Source organism: Photinus pyralis, unplaced genomic scaffold, assembly GCF_008802855.1.
Source record: "Photinus pyralis isolate 1611_PpyrPB1 unplaced genomic scaffold, Ppyr1.3 Ppyr1.4_LG1, whole genome shotgun sequence".
NCBI classification, from domain to species: Eukaryota; Metazoa; Arthropoda; class Insecta; order Coleoptera; family Lampyridae; genus Photinus; species Photinus pyralis.
In genome coordinates this window covers 18,156,607-18,179,663 of record NW_022170249.1, presented here as the reverse complement: position 1 = coordinate 18,179,663, position 23,057 = coordinate 18,156,607, and the positions used below count along the sequence as shown (strand labels likewise).

At 35.1% G+C, this 23,057-nt stretch overlaps 1 protein-coding gene across 2 annotated transcripts; it reads left to right on the top strand.

Moving 5' to 3' along the window:
• The first annotated feature begins 1,939 nt into the window (after positions 1-1,939).
• LOC116175912 lies at positions 1,940-3,352 on the top strand. Of its 2 annotated transcripts, none has more exons than XM_031494291.1 (4): positions 1,940-2,194; positions 2,750-2,871; positions 2,927-3,038; positions 3,091-3,314. In XM_031494291.1, exons 1-4 carry the CDS (start codon positions 2,116-2,118, stop codon positions 3,231-3,233), a joined length of 456 nt encoding a protein of 151 aa, XP_031350151.1. In that variant the 5' UTR covers positions 1,940-2,115; the 3' UTR covers positions 3,234-3,314. The 2 variants fall into 2 exon arrangements, with proteins under 2 accessions (XP_031350151.1, XP_031350158.1); XM_031494298.1 differs by lacking the exon at positions 1,940-2,194 and adding an exon at positions 2,241-2,665 and having other exon boundaries at positions 3,091-3,352.
• The last annotated feature ends 19,705 nt before the right edge of the window (positions 3,353-23,057 follow it).

Genomic DNA, 23,057 nt, shown 5'->3' with positions numbered 1-23,057 from the left:
CTATTTCTACATATACAGATTAACATCGTTTAAAAATTGTTGATATAAGGAAAGGGCCCCCAAATATTTTTGAAAACGGGCCTCTAAAATGAAGTTACGCCACTGATGGAATGAAACCATGGTCATACTCCCATAATTACTGGCGCGATATACACCTGACACGCAATTAGTGCCGATTTCATGCAATGTTCTAGCACAGATAAACGGAGCTCCGTTTATCTGTGGTTCTAGTAAATATTGTTTATTCTTAAATATTATTTATTATGGATTGTTTATTTTTAATTAAAATACAGGGATACCAGCGAGTTGGGGTAAAGTGAAAAAGTCTCTAGGTAGTGTGGAGCGCGTCCGTTAAATCAAATCTTGGATGGAGTTAATTCCATATGAAATGCACAAATATGGGTTGTACCTACCCTTAGAGAAGGTTTCTTCCAAAGTGGGGAGGGGGAGGTCATTTTTTACCCCAATTCAATCCCTAGTCGAAATTGAGAATATATAATCTAAACCTCTCGCCAGGAAAGATTGCCGGTCACAGAAGACCTGATCCCGGTCTACAATCTGTGTTTTTCTAAAGATGTGAGCGACTTCCGGAATATAGGAGCGTGCCAATGTTGAACGAAAAGTCTTTTCGTTCGACATTGGCACGTTCCTATTCCGGAAATCGCTCGCCACTTAAAAAAAACATTGACTGTAAATTGACACAAGGTGTGCTGTGACCGGCAATCTTTCCTGGCGAGAGTTATATCAGGTTTTAAAAAAAAATGTATTATAATTAGATCAAAAACGTTAATCTAGATATCCTACATCAAAATAAAACAAATGAATGTGTAGGTACTTTTGTTACCATTTTATTGCTAATTTCATTTTGTCTTCAAGGTTTAATAAGAAACGTAAACGTTCATTTGTTTTTTTATGTAGTATATCTAGATTAATGTTGTTGATTGGACTATACGTTTTTTTGAAAAATGTTCTTGTATGTTACATCATCGAAACGAGAAAAAAAATCTCTATCAAATGAACCTAATGAAAAGGTGCACTGCCATTTAAAAAAATTCAATTGTTATTCGTTGCTCATTTGTTTTCTGAAATTAAAACAACTGAATGCTGCCTTATTATGGGAAATAAAATGTTAAACAACTTTCATATAGCAAAATGTTGTATACATTTGATATTTATTGAGATATTTACTTTATTATTCCATACATAATGGGCACCCTGTACTTGGTACCCTTAAAAACCGCAAAGGAGTCCGATGTATAGATAGACGTAGCCAAAAAGTAGCGAGCTTATTGATGCAATCAAACAATAATTATGTATTATGCAACGAGCTCATCCTTCTTTATGGTAAGTGGGTACTTACCGTACCTGGTACAAGAAGCTTTACAAAATTGACGTAACTACCTACTCAACCGCCAAATGGCAAAATTTCGTAGTCAAATATTTGTGGACCCTTCTCCTCTTTAATTTTTGTTTTTTTAATTTTCCGTTGCAATATGCGCTAGTTTTTTTCAAAATTGCTACAAGTTACGGATGAGTAAAAGGGCCATATGTCTCCACCTCATAAAAGTTAGATAACGTCATTATTGGCGGCAAAGCTACGCGGGAACGTATAACAATAAAGCCCTACAGAGCGAATAATACAAAAACAATATCCACCTCATCTTCGTGCAGGTCTCAAGCCCAACAAATTACATTAGGGGCACATCATCTTTATGAGAATACCTACATTATTGTTGATCATCGATAATAACATTAAAAATCCACCTCTTTTGGACTTTTGCAATATTTTACCAGGAACCGTCTTGGTGATTTATTATTAACATGAATTTGCAATTTAATGTTGCAAAATAAGTAAGTCTTCAAATACTAATAGTTTGACTTTTTGTTGAGGTCACGAAAAAGTCCCCCTCACCGTTATACACCGGTCGCAAATGAAATCAAGTTTGGCCCCTCTTTTTACCACACTATGTCGCTATATTTCACGACCGCCCACTAAAGAAAGTAATCCCAAGAAGCATTTGCCAGAAAAGTGCAAGAAAGTAATACTTGACCATATGCAGACGGTCTGTGGTCTGCAAATTTACCATCGGCAGATGGGTTTGGATTACGGTGACAATGGCTGCTACGTTAAAGAAAGCTAATGGATTGTGTTTAATCTTCTATTATTGTTTAAGTTTGTGCATTATTAATTTGGGTAAGTGCCAGTTTAATTTATCCCGAATTACCCAAAAGTGTCAACATTAACGGAAATAGAAAGTCTATTTTAGAAAGTTTTAATTGATTGAGTAAAGTTGCTAAGAGACCACCTAGAAGAAATTCTGTACTTAACCATTGTGGCCCACAATTACATAAGTTCATTGATGTTTTGTGAAGGTGCAGAGGTGCTCCACCAGAAGATGGGCGTGTAAATTGTAACAAATATTTAAAAAGTTGGGCCTTGAATATGGTTATTTATTACGTTTCTTTAGGTGTGCATTCCACCGATCGAGGTTGAAATGGAAAGTACCTACGATTTTAATGTTGTTTATTATGTTTTTGTAATTAACACAAAATTTAGGAAACGAAAATCGGATACCATTTTTGGGCCCTTAAACTGCATTCGATCCAATTAACTGCGGTAAAGTGCCATATATGACTATTGCTTTAAACGTGTTAACCTTTTGCGGTAGGTACTTTTCTTTGCCTTGACCTTCACCAAACCGTTAAATTCCTTAAAAATTCAAATTGTTTTCGACCTTGTCGTTTGCAGGGTCAATAGCGGCACAGAATGCGGATAGTAATGTAAAAAAGAAAGATGAAGAATTTACGTGTCCCGAGGGACTGGGGAATGGTAATTATGCCGATCCTCAAACATGCAGACGATTTTATCAGGTAAAATGTAAATACGAATTGCGATGATCGTGAACGAAATAGAAACGTTTTTTAGTGCGTGGATGGTTACCCTTACCTTAACAGATGTCCTTCGGGCCTACGTTTCGACGATATCTCCAAATTTTGTACGTTCCCAAATGAGGCGCGATGCGGACCAATAATACCAAGTAATACCCTTAATGTTTATCACTTTTTATAACTTACTTTTGATATTATAAGCACCAGCACCGTCCACCGAACCGCCAATTGACTTAGCAGTAAAGTGCAATCCGGAGGAATGCCTCTTGCCTGAATGTTTCTGTTCCAAAGATGGTACCAATATACCTGGAGACTTCACACCATCGGAGGCAAGTATGCGCTAACAAACTGGCACGAAACACTGCAGTATCTGTTCGACTATTTTCAGTCAACCCCCTAGATAATTGAAATAGGTAGGGTTTTTTTTATTACTGCACATTGATCAAAATGTAATAAAATTGATTTATTAATGCACATGAGAGGGTAGTTGGTATTTTTGATTTTTTTTTCTGTAAAAGTATGTCCCCCAAGATAAAGCGTTTTTATCCTGCGTTCATTTTAGAAGACTGAAGAAAATGATATATCAGGTTTCGGTTACTCACACTAAAATCTCTCCCTTGATTAGCGAAAGCAACAATATTCAAATGAATTAATATGCCATCCACGTCTTTATTGGTTTTAAGAAGTTATTTTGGTTGCATAAAATTAGGCGCCCTTTAGAAGCGATTTTGTCATTTAAAAATAGACTTGGGGAAAAACAATACATGAAAACGCTACATGTCCCTCTGTATATGTACGAGGTTCAAACATATTTGGATTTGGTTTCATGAGTTAGTTCAACCTGTTCTATCTCTGGGATGTAGGTCTTTTAATTAGTCGTAATTACTAATGAGCTACAACGTTGGGAGGAAATGGACCATTAATATTGTTGATTTTTTCTGAGGCACAAGTGAGCCGCAAATGATCTGGGCGACACGGGAATTATGCGTTTATTTAAACGTAAACATGAAAGTAATTTTATATAAACAAACTAAAAAGAGAAAAAACAACCTAATTCCTACTAATCACTAATTCAAATATCCCTAAATCTAAATAACCCTATCTTAAAAATGTAATGATTATCCCCACATATACAAATTTCAATAATTAAAAGTTATATGACAATATAAACGCGCTTATATAGATGCTTTGCCGACTATGTGTCTCATTGGTAGGGTGTTGGATTACATAACCGGAAGGTCGGGTGTTCGAACCTTGGCAGGTAAGAATTTTTCATCTGTGGCAGAGATGGGAATATCTTTAGATCAATTTCGAGCATTCTGCCGCTTACTCCGAATTAGGTTTTCCTAATTAATTCGTAAGGTAAATACCGGAGTAGTATAGAACAACTTAAGACCTTCTGCATGGGCACCTCTAAAAAGCATTATACGGGTCACTCTGGGCACAAGCCTGTTGAGGGCCCAGAACAAGAGAGGAAAAATAAATAAATAAATCACTTTTAGTTCACATGCAATTATGCAAAACGTAGATAATGAAAGATAATAGGTATCTTTATTAATGATGCAGCTTGGTGACTTGAGCTGGTTATCCTTGTCGCTATTTTAGATCAAGTTGCAGTCTGATAATGGTGGCGTGGGACTTAATTTCAGTTTCATTCGTACTCTGCTTCCCAAATTCGCTTAATATTGTTCTAAAATTTAGTGTTGGCCGGTGAAAACAATCGCAGGCTGGTTAATAAAAATAAACACAGATTTTCAAAAGGCTGTAGGTACAATTTCCTCGATGGAGCTGATGAATATACATAATACACTGTCAACCTTTCAGTTACACTGTCATATTCGAATTCTACCCTACTGTACAAGGTAAAAAGAAATTAACTTTTTTTTTTAAATAAAACGGTAGGCCATTACTACGCCATTATATAAGATTTACATATATGGTATCTCGCAAAAAACAAAAAAACAAGATATACATGCGCAATTTTTATTTTGCATGGCCTGCTTAAAAATTTTTTACAAAAAATAAAATCCACACATATTATTATACCGGGTGAATACTTTCAAACCGAACATAGGGAATTAACATGGGAAAACAGTTTTTCGCAGATTGTTGCTCCCCAAATTAACTTTGAGAGTTCATAATGCCACCATTTGAAAGAAGATTTTTTTCCGCGTTTTATGATATGCAAATTATTAACGTCTAGTTGCACGTTTAATTATTATTTTGCGAAATTAGGACAATTAGGTAGGTAGTCAAAATGTGTACTTGGTTTAAAAAATCACTATAGTCATGAAAACAAGTTATGATAACTGTCAATAACTTTAATTTGTACTTACTACAAAACTTACGATGTATTCCATTGCGGAAAAAGTGTTTATTGTTGACGGCGGTAATAATTACCGCAGAGTGCGAGATTTATTTTCCGTGGAATTTAATCAAACTTCTATTCCGTCAATATCGACAATACGAGAGATAGTTTTTCAATTTGACAATTCCGGATGCTTACCTAAATCTACGGGTCATGGCTACATGATTTTCGGAGTTCATTTTATTTTGGGAATTTTTGATAAAATAATGAGAAAATACGAATAAAATTTAACTAATTCGCATTTAGTTAGATGAGAAAAAAATCTTCTTTCCAGTGGTGCCATTATGAGCCCTCTAAGTTAATTTGGGGAGCAACAATCTGCGAAAAACTGTTTTCCCATGTTAATTCCCTATGCTCGGTTTGAAAGTATGCACCCGGTGTATTATACTTATATATTATTGGTGAGAAATTTGTCACATTCAACGAATACATTTTCATTGGGAGATGGGAAGAGGGAGAGTGAAATTCCCCCGTTCAAGAAACTCTAGTGGTGTAATTTCAGTAAATCTAGTCGATGGCTAGATTGCTGATTACATACATTATTCAATTTTTAGTTAAAAAAATTTCAAAATCAATCAAAACTTTTCATTGGGTGGTTGGGGAAGGGAGGCTGAACCCCGCGTACATAGAACTTTGAGGATATAATTTGAGTAAATCTTGTCGATGACTTTGGAGAGTACCTCCATGGCGAACAGAAACAATAAAAAAAACGAGGATGGTCTGCGCTATTTTTATTTTGAATACATACTTAAAAATAAGCTATTGTTTAATTTGTTATAAAGAAGTGGGAGTAAAATTCGCTCCCAAACTTTTTTCTATTTTCTTTGTGACAAAGTCGCCCCGATAAATTCGCTTCTAAAAATCTCCCTCTCACCTCTGAATAATCGTTTGCAAGAGAGAGCCCCCCCTAGATGAATTTGACCCCTGTATTCTAAAGCGTCTATTCTACAGTTTTCATTTATTTTGTAACAAATTGGTTTTTGGAAATCATCCTTTTGAATTAATATTTCCTTCCGACTGTACCGCTAAGGAGACTCACTTCGCTAAATTCCCTCGGAAAATTTTCCTACAAGAAAATGAAACTTGATCTTCTTTAAATGCAACCACTGTACAGGGTATCTATAAAAGAACTCCGGGGTTTTAAGACAAAATATTTTAATACAGTAAAAAACGTACATACATGTTTTATACATGATTAGAAAGCTTACATTTTCAAGATTTTTTAACAACTTAGTAAAGTTCAATGTGAGCTCCGTTAGTTAGTTAGTCCAGACGACACTGACTGCCTACCGCAGCCGTTACGTCATTTCACGGTCAACGCTCCGCAGCGCTGCCAACTGTTGAGAGAAACATTCCCAATTCGTATGAGTAAAACTCTTTGAGCTGCTTGTTTCAAAGGAATTGATCAAATTTTGCTATCTTTTATAGTTTAAAAAATATTAATTTTTTAAACCCCGGAGTTCTTTTATAGACTCCCTGTATTTTAACGTCAATTTTTTTGGATTCTTTTTCGTGATTACAGTGATGTACTACCACTATATTTTTTTATAATTTTTCAAAATTTCGAAATGGTGTGTTGCTACCGTCAGCAATTTTTATTGATTGGTATCGGCGGATGCCTTAGTTACAATGGATACAATAAATAACACAAAAGTAAAATAAAGTTTTGATTGATTTTCAGTCAAATTTCAGAAACTTTTTGTTTTCACCCTGTATCTCAGAAAGAAACGTTGCTAGATTGGTTCTGTTTGTGGTATTATACGTTTCACAAAAAAAAATGGCAAAGGGGCACGAAAACCGCGAGATTCTTTAAAAACATCTGAGATACACTGCAGGACGTCTCAACCAAAATCGGACACAGGGTACAATTAAATTTTATAATTTACATACATCGTGACGGGCCGCAGGGGCGGACTGGGTACTTACGGGGCCAGGTGGAATTGCATAGGTTACGGGCCATTAAAGTATTAGTGTAGTAATGAAGGTGGCGGGGGGGTAGCTCTGCGGTGCACCACAAAAACATTTTTTTTGCTTCATTTTAGTACTCCTTTTTCGGAAATCAATTACAATATACAGTTTTTTTTTAAATTGCAGCTGAATAATTAAAACTTTTGATTGAGACGTCCGATCGAAAAAGTACGATTTGTTTTGGATTCTACGCACCAAAATTAATAAGAAAAAGTGTTTTCCCGAGAAATTTTGGTGCAGTCGATTTTTGGTAAAAAAGGAAGGTTATACACTGCCTTTTTTTGAGCCCGAAAAAAAAATTGTCTCAGATCGACCCGGAAAAAAAATTTTCTTATAGAATGTGGCCTGTAGAATCCATAATTTCAAACAGTTCCAAGATTGGGCTTCTAGTTCAAAAGTTACAGCCCTTTGAATTTTCTTTCGAAATTGGTTTCTAGTCCCATAACTTTTGATTGAGAAGTCCGATCGAAAAAGTACGAATTGTTTTAGATTCTACGCACCAAAATTAATAAGAAAAAGTGTTTTCCCGAGAAATTTTGGTGCAGTCGATTTTTGGTAAAAAAGGAAGGTTATACACTGCCTTTTTTTGAGCCCCGAAAAGAAAATTGTCTCAGATCGACCCGGAAAAAAAATTTTCTTATAGAATGTGGCCTGTAGAATCCATAATTTCAAACAGTTCCAAGATTGGGCTACTAGTTCAAAAGTTACAGCCCTTTGAATTTTCTTTCGAAATTGGTTTCTAGTCTATAACTTTTGATTGAGAAGTCTGATCGAAAAAGTACGAATTGTTTTGGATTCTACGCACCAAAATTAATAAGAAAAAGTGTTTTCCCGAGAAATTTTGGTGCAGTCGATTTTTGGTAAAAAAGGAAGGTTATACACTGCCTTTTTTTGAGCCCCGAAAAAAAATTGTCTCAGATCGACCCGGAAAAAAATTTTCTTATAGAATGTGGCCTGTAGAATCCATAATTTCAAACAGTTCCAAGATTGGGCTACTAGTTCAAAAGTTACAGCCCTTTGAATTTTCTTTCGAAATTGGTTTCTAGTCAGGGGCGGGCCAGGTGGAATTGCATAGGTTACGGGCCATTAAAGTATTAGTGTAGTAATGAAGGTGGCGGGGGGTAGCTCTGCGGTGCACCACAAAAACATTTTTTGCTTCATTTTAAAGTACTCCTTTTTCGGAAATCAATTACAATACAGGTTTTTTTTAAAATTGCAGCTGATAATTAAAAGTAACAAAATATACAATCCAAACGAGGCGCGTCGCCTATCATTGTATTTCATCACTTTCATGCTACGACAAAAAATGATAAATTCATTGTAAAACACTTCAATTAAAACAGAATTTTTTAATTTTTTAACAACCTAACATCAACCCCAATTAGAGAAACGTGTTAATAACTTATTAATAGTGCAAGAAACTAAATACAGCACATACTTATAAATTTCCAACGGGCCATTATGACGTACAGGCCAGGTGGCAATCGCCACCCGCCCCCCCGGGCCAGTCCGCCCCTGCCAATCAGTTAGGAAAAAGCAAGTTTTCGTTTTGCTTGAAAGTAAATTGAATTAATGAAGTTTCTAACTGAGTGAAAAAATTACTCCTTTTTGCCATAAAAAGCTTCTCGTACCAAAAAACTTTTATTTAATACTTTTTTCTTTAATCTGAGCCATTTGGGCGCCTTTAGAAGGCTAACTCACCCTGTATATTTATATATTTATGAGTCTCTATTCAAGCACGAACAGGATATTGCGTTGATTATAATTCTTTAAGTAAATATACGTTTTGGGGATGCACATTTTTGAACTGAATACTAAAATCTTCTAGAAGAACAGGCTAAAATTTGCATACTGTGGTAAGATTGTTGCAGTTACTTACACTTGCCCTTAAATCCTAAGTATGCAACCGAGTTTAACAAATACATACCTACTCACCGTATAGGCGAAGCGTAAACGACATAATGAAATATCAAATGGGGCGCCTAACAAATAACGCTAGAAACTACCTCCAATATAGATCCAGGGATTTCAATAAATATTAGGACAAATTCATCTCAAAACACAATATCGAATAAAAAAGGGAAAAAAACGTTGCAATAATACTCGAAACACAACTGCTTCCGCTTTAATAGTATACCCGAGAAATTGCTAGGAAAGCCAATATATCTGAAACTTTAATATTACTTAGGAAATCCGAAATCCCTTTGTCGAGTTTTCAACAGCGCTACATGTTCAAGCCGTAAGGTTTAATTGGTAAGAGCATAACCATTTTTTTTTATTTTAATTTAATCTGCACCCAAGTGTGTTAATTATCTGCGGCTTATATTTTTACGTTCCGAATTTACATGCAAATGATGAAGTTTAAAAGGAAGCCATATTATTCTAATTTTCTCGGTTTTTCTTAATCTCCCTCTGGGTTATGATGAATTTCGTGTCCACTTACATTATTCCGCATAATAAAAAAAGTTAAAGATTATTTTGTAACCGACCTTTAATTACCCGAGACAACTTCGTTTAAGTTTATCACGGAAACATTAGCGCCCAAAAAAAAAGCTCTTAGGAAATGTTTCGGTGGTGAAACCTCAAAAAGAAGTCATAAAATTCAACAGGAATTTCTCACTTACGAACAACCAACATAGTCTTAGTATCGTATCCGGTAGAGAAACCTTCTTCCGTTGTAACTTCGCAGGAAAAGTTTCCGGATAAATTGAATTCAACATTTCGGAGAACAACTTGGGTGCTGTTTGAATGGTTAACCTGTAAAGGAGAAAACTGTCTTAAAGTTTTTTTTTTGCGGATAAGAATAACAAATATCACTTACATCTACCGTTATTCCGCCGATGGGGAAGATTTTCGTGTTCGGGTATTCGTTTGGGGTGTAGCGGTAGAACTCGTGAAGGCCTCGGTACCATTTCACTGTATATAAGGGCGCTCCTTCTAAATCGTAATTGCACATTAACGTGCAATAGTGGTATCGTTGTACGACTGCCGGCTCCAGTGTTAGTATTACGCTTTTTAGACACCACACGTCTGCAACAAAAACATATTTGAATTTTAGCCAAGTTCTTACATGGAAAATGTGACTGTGTAAATTGCTTTCGAAAGTGTACGTGTTATAGCATGTAACTTTGTTACCCCATGTTTACTTAACTTGAACTACGCACGAGCCACAATTTTGAATAAAGTTATAATCTAACTTTAGTTTCTGTTGGTGCATTTACACACCCAGATCCTCTGAGGATTAAGATTCTAAAAGTAAAATTGGTAAACTACACCCTTAATCGTTTTTCAACAAAAGAAGAAAGTTGCCTTTTGATTCGTGGAGTGTGTGAATGAGAAATGGATTTGTTTTGGCACTGTACCACGTTTTTTTGCTGTAATCATGGTCAGAATCAGAACCCCAAACAATGCTTTAGGAGCGGAGCGATGATGAGTCCTTCCGTATCCTGTATATAGAACAACACTCCTGGCTGATTTAAAAATGATGCAATGATTTGGGGCATCTTGCTGAAAGTGTTTCTTTTTCCAACGGGTTGGAGCATATTTAATTCTCTTTTCAAAAATATAACACACCAGTGTGATATGCAAAAAAGACACAAGTGATTCAAAAAAAACCTTGTCATTTTTTTAAATCTTTTTTGATTCTTTTTGGAACAATATGAATGTTTAAGGGTTTTTTCAAAAAGGAGCTTAATATGCTATCTTTTTAAATATAAATATGCAGGGTGTTCCATTTAAAAAATGAAGTTTGATCGGATAATTTTTACCTGCTCCAACCAATATTAGGCCAGTACATGTCAAAGAATCGATTAGCAACATCAGCAGATTGGCCTTTTAGTCCATGGGCCAATCCTTTTTACAGTGTTTATACAGGTTTATTAGGATGCCAAAAAAACCATTATTGCCATCTCAAAGCGGTACCTAAGAGAAATGGCGGTCAATCAAAGATGGCGGATGTTGAGTTTTATAAAATCAACTATATCTCTGGAATTATTGATCCAATTTAATTATTCTTTTTTGGTAATGAAAGCTCTTTATGTTGTTATAAAAATTACAAATGGTTTAGGCTGGATAAAGATTATAAATTCTTTCTGAAGAAATTGAAAAAATTTTAAAAATTTTAGGAAACACTAGATTAATAATTCAAAATCGACATTGTGGTTTAACAATATTACAGACAAAAAAAGGAGAAAAAATGGAACAATTCATAGCAGAAAATAATTCAATAATATCAAATAAACCTAATAATCCACACACATACATAGGAAACGGATTAACAAATATTAACTTAACTTTAATTAGTAATAATTTAATGGATAAAATATTTAATTGGAAAATAAATGAAAATTTACACAGTTAGCGATCATAATGCCATTACATTTGATATAAATTTCGGAAAACAAGATAAAAGTATTGTAGAAAATAATAAAAATTACTGAAAGTACTGAAAATAAATTAACAATATCACACGAAAAAACGGAAATGATACTTTTTAAAGGAAATTTGGACATTAAAACAGCTCCTATAATGAAAATTTACAATAAACAAATAAAAATAACGTAAAATATTTAGGAATAACAATTCAGGAAAAATTAAAACTTAATATGCATATTGACAAAATTTCGAGTCAAATAAAACAATTGTTTCAAAAATGCATTTGGACTTGTAGGATAATTGGGGCCTACATAAGAAAACGTTAATAACTATTTATAAGGGAGCATTGGAGCCAGCATTGTTATATGGAGCTGTGATATGGGGAAATAGGATAACTAAAATACAAGAAATAAAAATCACAAGTATTCAATCTTATATTTTAAGAAGAATTTTTAATATATATGATAAAACTGCAACAAATTCTATAACAATTATATCTGGAACAATGCCTATTACATTGAAGATAAAATTAAAAATTCAAAATTTTAATTTAAGAAAGGCTCAAAACATTACTTTAGGAGAAAACATAATAAATTATAACACATACAAAAAATAAAACAAAAATTAACTTTGGACATCCGGCAAAAGCACATAAAAATTTAGAAAATTTGGAAGAGGAAGAAGGAAAATTAAGTTGATATTAAAAAACAAATTGAACAATATTATTTAAATAAATGGCAAGAGGAATGGGATCAATCGGACGAGGGGAGGGAAACATATCAATATACCAAATATAATAAATAGATTGAAATGGAAATTTTGCAACATAAATATAGGGGTGTTATAAATTATAACTAATAGAGGATTATTCAATTCTTATTCTTATAAAATTAAAAAAAGTGAAACCAACATGTGTACGTGCGAAAATGGAATAGAAAGTGCTGAACATTAGAAGAATTCAAAATTGAGAGAGAAGACTTTAAAAATTTATTGGAATCGAAAGGAATCATTATTTGGCCTGTTAACAAAAATCAATGTTTACAAGAAAAAAATGTCAGAAGCATTTTCGGAAATTTTTGCAGCAAAATTCAAAAAAGAAAATTAAGCAACAATTTAAATAAAACTATTAAATAAATATACAGGGACCTCCAAGTGGTTAGGGACGGGCAACGAAGTCTAGGTAACCCTTTTTAGGGCAATAAAAATCCTAGATACGGCCAACTCCTGTAAAATAAAAATAAAAAGTTATAAAAAAATTAAGAAAAGACTTATATATAATAGGGGATATGCTGGAAGGCCTTTAAAACTAACAAAAAAAAATGTGCTATAAATGTTGTTATAAGTACTTTTTCGATAAAATCAACTGTTAATAAGTAATCTAAAAAATGGTTTTTTTTAATTTTCTTCCGAATTTTCTTTACTACCTGTATTAATACACAATAAATGGTAAAATATGCGCATATATATGCAGAATATTAGTGAAAAATATGCAAACAGTTTTGATGTATATGCACACATATGCAAAATTATATATGTTGTATAATTTCTAATAAAAAAGGAATTACGATAAACACTAGCAATAAGATGTTTCTCTAAGTTTTCTGCAGGAAATGATTGCCTCCTGTCGCTAAGAATTAATTTATAAACACTAATCAGAGAAACTTCTCTCTACATCAACAAAAGTAATAGGTGCATTAGAAAACGACAAACTATTGGGAGCAATTTCCAAACCTTCCACAACATCACCCATCAGCACCGTAGAGAAAGAGAAAGATAAAATAGTTTGGAAATGATGAAATTAAACATCAATTAAATCAATAAAAATCTTCCTTCTGACTATTGATGTATGTTTCATGATCGCGTCCGTTATAAAAATCCGCAAAAATGTATTAAAAATTCAAATTAAAATCGATTAAATCTAACAAAAATTTAAATACATCTTAAAATATGCAAAATATGCAAGTCTATTATGTAAATGCAAAGCATATCAAAATATGCAAGATACGCAAAAATAAATTCGGTTTAATCGCAAATGTTGCAAATCGAAAATACTCAAAATCTTATAAAAATAAACGATATTCATTTTGCATATAAGTATACACAGCTTTAGCTGAACAACAAATTAAATTAAAATTAAAATTAAATAAGTGCTTCCAACCTTCAAGAAGATGCTGAAAATATGCAAAAATATATATATCATATGTGGAGAGATTTCACCTTTTAGTGAATTGCACTCTCCAAAATACAGGCAATCTTAGGCAGTGTTATGCAACGTTGCATTACAAGAATTTTCACCGTCTTACTAAACTAGGAGATACATCGGATAAACTGTTATACACTGTGAAACAGAAGTAAGTAAGTAAGAAATTGCAGGCTTCTTCTGATAGTGAATGTTCAAACTCATAACAACCAATCCAGAAGCGTTTGAAAAGAAAAAAATCAGGCCTACGAATTCAATATAAATATAAGAAGGAAAGTCGATCTATGAAACCATTACTTCAGGTTCTTCACCTTAACACTATAAGAAACTTCGTGAAATTACTATAGAAAAACGAAATACAAAAATCATTGTAGTTACATCTACACATATATTGTAGCTGAAGAGGCATGTTAAGACCAGATCAAATACCAAATGATGTTGAAATTGGTATGTGCGGATTATGATTCTATAACTTCACTTCTCTACTTTAATTGTATCTAGATTTGGACGACACTGGGTTCGTTGTAATTACAGATGTAAATTTGGCTCTTTAATGGTGGAAAAACTCCCTTTAACGAGTACTCGGAAAACCTTAAAGAAAGCCTTTACATAAGCGACGCCTGCTCGATAAACAGCACGTCGCCTAACTTCTTCGTAAAACCTGAAACACGCTTCCGCTTAACTTGAAACAAGAACTTTACAACTGAAAAGACTGACTGTCTTGCAATAAATACGATCAAATACGGTTTTGAGCTGTAACGTAAGCAAAGAGTTTGTTAATATTGATGGAACGGTGTATATTATGTGAAAATAAAAAATACATTGGAAAATTGTACTTCAAAATCAAAGAGATGCCATTCGGCAGATGCTGATACGTGCAAAAATCTAATGCTGGTATCACAAACTGAAACATTTTCCAGCTAATAGTCTAACAGTTTGTCTAAAAATTTTCCAATTATGTATCTGCACCATAAATTCAGCCGTGATGAAAATTATGTCGTTTGCACAGCCAGAAAAGCTTCATTCGACAAATAGAAAATAACGTAGGTATAAGTGTACTCTCGGTCGCCATTATCTGAAGGAGACAAAACAACAAATCAGAAATTGGAAGCAATCAGCTAAAGCCATCGGAATCCACCGTCGTAACTCTGCCACGATGTTTGCGACATTTCCTTTTCGCATGAAAGATCAACGTATTATATGCATTATGCTCTCTCCGACACGTATTATAAGTAATGCATAAAGTATAGACCTGTCAAATATCGTTCTCCCATTGATATCAGTATGTCAAAGTAGTTTTTTTCGGTTATGCTCATTCTCGTGTAAATCCTTTCTTCTAAAATTTATTAATAAATGTCAGGAGATGTGTGAGACATATTTCAAATTATATAGCGCGGCGTAAGTAATGTGCCAAAAAAATCGATATAGATAGAGTCACGTATTAGCTCTAAACGAATTTGCATAAAAGGATGCGTTATTTCGAAAGCATAAATATTGAATGATGTTTTTTTCCGTGCAAGATGGTGACAGTATCAATTTATAATATTTACGGCAATTATTAAAGCTGCAACAGGAGCACTATAAACGGGAATATATACAAGTGAATAATTTGCTGTTCCATAAAGTTACACACAGTTACAATCCCATTCGGATACGATTTAATCTAGCATATTAATTTTATGGTGAAATTCGAGCAAGCATTCAATGATACTAAATCAATACTAGACGTTACGTTGAGTACATAAATCAACCATTGTCCTCTCATCTATAATAACAAAAGAACCGAGCCATACAGGGATCAAAATTGATACAGAGCTTCTCCTAACGAAATTGGCTGAATTTTTTGTTCGCATCTTCTGCAATACGAAATTAGTCTCTCAAGTTCCCGTGTTTCATTTTAGGAGTATAAGCGATTGAAAAGAGACGTATCGAATGTAATTTCGAAACACTCCCAAACTCAACTAAAATGCTTTTCAAATTTGTCCTGGAACCAATAACTCCTCGACGTGATGCTATCGATATTCAGATTTCGGTTATTAATCACTACTGCCATCATGTATTTTGTTTCTCTTGATATTTTTCATATTCGTTTAATCAAATGGGTTACCTACTTACAAAACATTCAATTTTATTTAGTGTGGGTACTCATAACTTTCTGTTGAACGGTATATAGACCAGTATATAATTACGTTTTTTACACGTAGACTTTCAAGGTAGAACAATAGACAGTCAGTCTTGTCAGTTACAAAGTTCTTGTTTAAAGTCGCGTCGCTTATGTGAAGCCTTTCTTTAAGGTTTTCCCAGGTGTTTTTCCACCATTAAAGAGCCAATTTTACATCTGTAATCGTGATACAAGTTCAATTAAAGTAGAGAAGTGAAGTTACAGACACATAAGTTTCTTATCAGTGTTAAGGTGAGGAACCTGAAGTAATGGTTTTCGTTGTATAACACTGCCTAAGATTGCCTGTATTTTGGAGAGTGCAATTCACTAAAAGGTCTCCACATATGATACATATATTTTTGCACATTTTCACCATCTTCTTGATGTTTGGAAGCACTTATTTTATTTTAATTTTAATTCAATTTGTTGGTCAGCTAAATCTGTGAATACTTATATGCAAAATGAATATTGCATAACTTTCTAGACACTTGTTAATTAATAATTAAGCAGTAAGAATCTTTAACTGGAATTTTAAAATAGAAATAACGAATTCGTGCGAGCTTTCGTAGACGAAACTTCTTAAGACGTCATTTAGGCTAGATCCTAATTATTAATAATATGCGCAACTTGTCCTTTTCTCGTGTAAACAGGTTTTTTTAACAAAACAGAGTTGCTAGGTATGGACTAAAAATTTATGACGTGGAGCATATACAGAATTCGGTTGTGCAATAACCAATAAAGGCAATAATTAACTTGTGAGGAAAGGCTCGGGAGGCAGTTAACCTTTCATTGTACAGTAAGGAAGTAAATTTGTAAAAAAAGAGTGCAATTTAGTCGATTCCAGTTAGAAAAGGTGCAAGATTGTTGACACCAATTGAGTAGAAATGTACACGGTTTCGAATATTTTGGTAATTATATTCAGTACGAACCACAATTGGAATACAAGCTAAGTTTTTTCAATTAAGATTAATTAATTGAATTAGAGATATAATATTTGCAAGTAGCCATAATCCTATATGAATCTGTGTGTGGTCTGATATGAATAAATGAAACAAATTGTATTACTGTACATGGTAATTACAAAGAAATATTTTTTTTAAGGTTTGTAGTCCTCCAGGGAGAATATTAAATTAATTGGTCACCCAGTATACTCCCATTCATTGCGAAATGTGTACAGGTTACACATATGCTAATATTAGTCATGAAAATAAAGGGCTACACGAACGAAGATCATATTGAAAGTGAAACCCAAAAACTAAAACTACAAAATGAGGCGATAACTTTCAACATTTTCGCCTTTAAGTATAATCCAGCTTTATTAAATATTTACATATAAACTTCATTATTCTAACGCACGCCGCCATCCCTATCCTAAGTACTTGTGTAAATTTCCAAAATTAACATAAAACGTCGCATTGGTAAGCATACATGCTCATTAAATCTGGCACTAACAAGTTTTAACTTATTCCTTAAGTAGGCTACACGTAGACCGTTTACCGATTTTCTGATTAGGGTTACTTTCCGACCCTAAATTGCTCAGCTAAGGATAACGATCTTTTTTAGCGACAAATACTACGTTAGTGGTCCAACAACTTGAACTACAACGAACTTCTCGAGTTAACTTCGATTCTGTAATTAACACATTCACTGCATAATTCCTACACACAAATCCTTGAAGCATACACTTCCGCACCGCGCCTCATTTTCAATGCTCGAACTAATTGCGCTTTAGAACTATATAACGAAGTTCTTTAATAAAGTTGAAAAGCTCCGCTTCCGGTAGCAGAGGTGCATCACGACGATTTTCGCACTCTATTTGGTGTATCTCGACGAAAAATGGTCGTTTCCAAAAATGTGCGAGCGAATCGGGTGATTTACATAAGGGGTCTGATTGAATGATGGCAGAAAGCGGTAAATTTGGGATAGGTCCAATAAAAGTCGCTGCATTTCGGAAATAAACGCCGATAGTTCTGGGGGGTTTATTTCCTTTGTGGAAACAGACAGCACTTTAACAACCCGAATTGCTCACTACCTTATAAGGATCCAATTTGGACATTGAATATAGAATTAAATACAGAAACTTGGAAATTGTTCTTTTGATAAGAGACAAACTAATAGGGGCTAGCGGACGACATTCTTTACCCAACGTGTCCAGAAGACCGGATCAGCGAGTGTTGGAAAGCGGAAATTTCGTTCCTGGTGTATTTATTGACCGCGGACATCGTATACTAGTGCCATTGATATATTCGTAGTAGTGCTAAATGTGGATACTGTGTACCGCTTGAAAATGTTTAACAAATAGTCCAGGAATCTTACTAATACTGTTGTTCTTTATCTAATGACCCGAAAACTGGATCCTCCAATCCCCACTTCCTTCTCATTGAAAAATTATAGGGTGGCGAAATTTAGAGGGCCGATTTTCCGTAAATTATTTGACTATTGGAATTGTAAGAATAAATTTGCTGGAATTGTCCTTTTTGCGTCTTTAATTTCTATAAAGCATTGTTTTCATAATAGGTTCCGGAAATGAGATGTCGAAATAGCTACAGCCAAAATATAATTGGCATTATCTACTCCAAACCACGTATAAGCGTGAGGGTAGTGTGAGAAATGCGGAATCGGCATATTTGAGAAGTAGGTGGAATTGATTTAGTACGTTCGGACTTATTTAATTGGTAGTGCAAAACAAACAACCAAGTAAAGATTGTTACAGGTCCATTTTTAGTTTAGTTTTTCGTTATTTATTTTGATTTTTTAGGTTAGGAATTTGTTTATTTTGTTTTGAATTTCATCTCATAGGCGTACCCATTTTCTTAAATTTCTTCTTTTGATTTCTTCGCTTCTTTCGATTCTTGCCCTCTTCTTACGATTGCATTTACCTTTTCACGTTTTAAACGCTTCTTCTTTCGTTACTGTTTTCACTATTCTAATTTTCGAAGCTTATATGTACTCTTTTATTCAATGTTACGCCTCTGGTTCGTTTCAGGGTATTTCGTCTAAACTACGCTATTCTTTCCCGCTCTTTTCAAATATCTATTCTTCTTTTCCCGCGAACTTTTTATGTTCCTTAATTATTGGTATTACTGTTCGTTTTTTCCAAAATCTTCTACGTTTCGTTTTCCGTTTTCGATAATTGTTATTTTCTGTAGTGTGCTGTGAGGTGCGAAATTGTTATAGCCGCATTAATCCAACAATTTTTGGGATTTTACCCTCTTGAAAGTCACCCTACTCAACAAAAAGGATTTAGTATCCGTCCTTTTAAACCCTATTTTGGGGATCAAGAGTAGTGCAGAGGCGCACTTGTGTTTCCGAGTACAACCAATATAAATATTTTAACTCTTGCTCGCCGGATTTCAACCCCTTTTGTAAGTATTCGTGTTGTTCAGTGTCGTTTCTATTTCTTCGTTGCATTTTAGGGTCCGAGCATTTTTTTCAGTTTCGTCGAACCACCCCATACCACCGAGAGCAGCTGGAGCCGTATTGCTAGATTCTCCCCTTTCCTTCGTCACATTAAAGATTGCCGTATTCATTGATAAAAAACCATTTTGTAGGCGTTCATTAATCAGCAACAAACAAGAAGGAGTCATTCAGGGAGATTTTTGCATTAATTCGGTACTGAGATGCGGAGGTATTACCCGTAAAAATTTAATTTCAACCACGGGTGACCGATATAACACATTAACCAGGAACGGGAGTATGATTCAAGTTTCATTTCATTTCATTTCATTTTTTGTAAAAAACAATGTACAATTGTATTACAACGTCAGACTAACAAACATTTAATAGACAATAACATTTTCACATACAGAGAGGTACTCGCCCTCATTGTAAATAACATTGGCCGCTAGGAAACGTCGTATTTTAGTTTTGAACTGCTTCAGTGATCGGCTACTTTTTATTGTTTGGGGTAATAAGTTATAGTATAGTATACTGCGGTATGTCGGTGATTTTTTAAAAAAAGAGTGTTTCGGTTTGGGCAAATAAATTTTATTTTTGTTCCGCGTAGTTTGTTACGGAAGCCTTAATCTCACTGGTAAAAAATATAGCTTATTTTCGTGAAAGCGCACAATATATATAATAATATAACCATTTCAGTTACCACGACACACATTCACAAGGGTTTGTAAAACGTTACTTGAAATCCATATTCGAATTTTGTCCCGGTGACAAGTAAAGTGTTTAATTTCAAGAAACGAATCCAGGTTTCGGGGAAACATTTTTTGTTGAGTGTACACACTATAAATAAAGCCGTGCTACGTTGCACGGACCGGTCACAGAACCCGCGGGTAGTTACGGACGCGGCTGCAAACGAAGCGAGCCCGCTATTGGCCAGCACCAGGCATTTAGTATGAAGCGCCGTTTGTGATATAATTATTAAGTCTGAATTTATTTAAAAAATGGTCATTTATATATATTCAAACGTATTATAAATATATATACGAAAATACTTTTATATATATATATTCGAAATTAAGCTGAAATATATATATATTCAATTTCGTATTCAATTTACATATATTCAAAGAACAGAAATAAATATATTCAAGAAAAGAGGACGGTTAAAATCGAACTTGCGCGAAAATGCACGATCTGTTCGCGTTACATTCCCGGGAATCGTGTATTGCCTACGGTAGGCTTTATCAAAATCCTCATTTCCTAACATTTTCGCGCAAGTTCGATTTTAACCGTCCTCTTTTCTTGAATATATTTATTTCTGTTCTTTGAATATATGTAAATTGAATACGAAATTGAATATATATATTTCAGCTTAATTTCGAATATACAGAGTGGCCCAACGAGAAGTATACAGAGGGCTTTTAGGGTATTAAATTTAGAAATTTCGAAAAATCCTCGAACACGTCAATTTTGTATTCGAGGGGGACAACTTTTGGAATACAATTCACGAACCCAAGTCTTCACCCCTCTACGTAGGGAGCTTTACCCCTAAAATTTTAAATGGAATCCTATGGCAAATGGCACATTATTTGAAAGCCAATTTAATTGTGATTACTAATCTCCTTTGCTTTTTAAATTTTATTGATTCGTTTCGTTTCCAAGTCGCGGGGGCATTACACAATCCGAAAGGCATTACTGTGAATTGCCAAAGTCCAGAGCCTATAGAAAACGCGGTCTTCTCTCGGTCTGTCGATTCCATTCCCACTTGCCAATAACCACTCTTTAGGTCGAGTGTGGAAAACCATTGGGCTCCAGATAGAGTGTCCAAGGTGTCGTCTATTCTTGGCAGTGGATAGCTATCTTTCTTGGTGACCGAATTTAATAGACGGTAGTCAACGCAAAATCTTGTGGAGCCATCCTTCTTCTTTACAAGCACTATCGGTGATGACCAAGGACTATTCGATGGCTCGATGACACCTTGTTTTCTCATGTCTCTGATAATCTCCTCAGCTTCGTCTCGTTTAGCCAAGGGGAGTCGCCTTGGCTGTTGTCTAATCGGTTGGGAATTGCCAGTATTTATTTTATGGGTGACTATGCTTGTCTTGCCCTTGTCCTGGTCGTTTACCGCGAACACATCTCGGAATTCCACAAGCATATTTTTCACCTTTTGTCGTTGTCTATTGTCCAAATCTGGAGTGTTCTTAATGACCATATCTATCAGCTCTCTTGGATACTTTCCTTTAGATAGATTTTCCGATTTCACAGAGCGAATAGCCGAGATGGGCACACACTGTCCAACTGCAGTTCGTTTGCTTAGCTTAACAGGACTATCTTTCAAATTCATAATTCGAATCGGAACGCCATTTTGAACTTTTACCAGAGCCCTAGCCACTAGAAATTCCTTTTGGTTTAGTGCTTCGACTATCCGTAGGCTTCCCTGGCGACAATATCCATCTAAAGTGGTCATTATAATTTTTTCACTAAGTCCGGGTATAATGACGTCATGAGTGGTTAACAGGCGGATGACATCTTCTTTGTCTTCATGGAAAGGGAATTCTTCATCGCCGACCTTTAACACGCCCTTTTTCACGTCTAACACAGCTCCGAGTTTCTTAAGAAGATCCATCCCCAAGATCAATTGATCAGAAATATCAGCAATTAGCACCTGGTGATTGATGGTGGTCTTTCCGATGGTGACAGACATTTGTATTTCTCCGTGCGTTTTTATTCTTTCACCAGTTGCTGTTTTTAACTGCACGGTCGAAGACGAGATCCGAGAATGATTCTTCAATAACTCTGGTCTTGCAAGAGTTCTTGTTGCACCTGTGTCTACCAGCAAGGATCTGTCTTCTCCATTAACTCGGCCGTCGATGTACAGACTCAGAACTTTTCCAGACGACGTAATGTTTACAGTGAAGATCGGGGCTTTGTTTCTGCAGGTCGACGATAGCCCCTTTCTGTCGACCTTTCTTAGTTTTCCGACTGCTGTAATGGTTTTTGGCAGTTGCGGCGAACGTGTCCAATCTCGCCGCAATTCCAACATCGTGGTTCACGTTTCTTTGCCAGTGACTGTATTGCTTTACTGACCTTTTCTTCCACTACTTTACTGACCTTTTCTTCCACTACTTTACTGACCTTTTCTTCAAAACTTTCAGAGTCACCTTCCTCTTCGATGGTTCTTACCCGGCTCTCACTGCGAGGTTCCACCATACGTACTCGCGCACTTCCATGACTAGCTTTCTTGGCGGCTTCGAATTCTAATGCATGGGCCAAAGCTTTCTCAATTTTGTCGTGCCTAGCCAGTCTCAAAGCCTGCTGGGCATCTCCATCACGAACGGCATCGATAAATGTTTGTACAGCCAGTTGATCAAGAAAGCTTCTCCGGTGCCGTAGGGTATGCCAATCGAATCAGTCTAGCGATGTCCGCTTCAAGTTCCTGCAAACTTTCTCCAGGTTTCTGCATTCGGTTCTTGACTTGGGCATAGTAAACTTGCTGAAGGTGTTTATCGCCATATCGCATTTCGAGTCGCGCTACTATTTGTTGGAAGTTCTGTTGATCCTCGGGGATGGTCCGCAACACATCCAGAGCATCTCCTCTCAGAGCAAGAATCAGGGCTGTAGTTTTGTCTTGAAGAGTCCATTTATTTGCCGCAGCCGCTGCTTCAAACTGTCGAACGTACGAGGTCCAAGGAATCTTACCA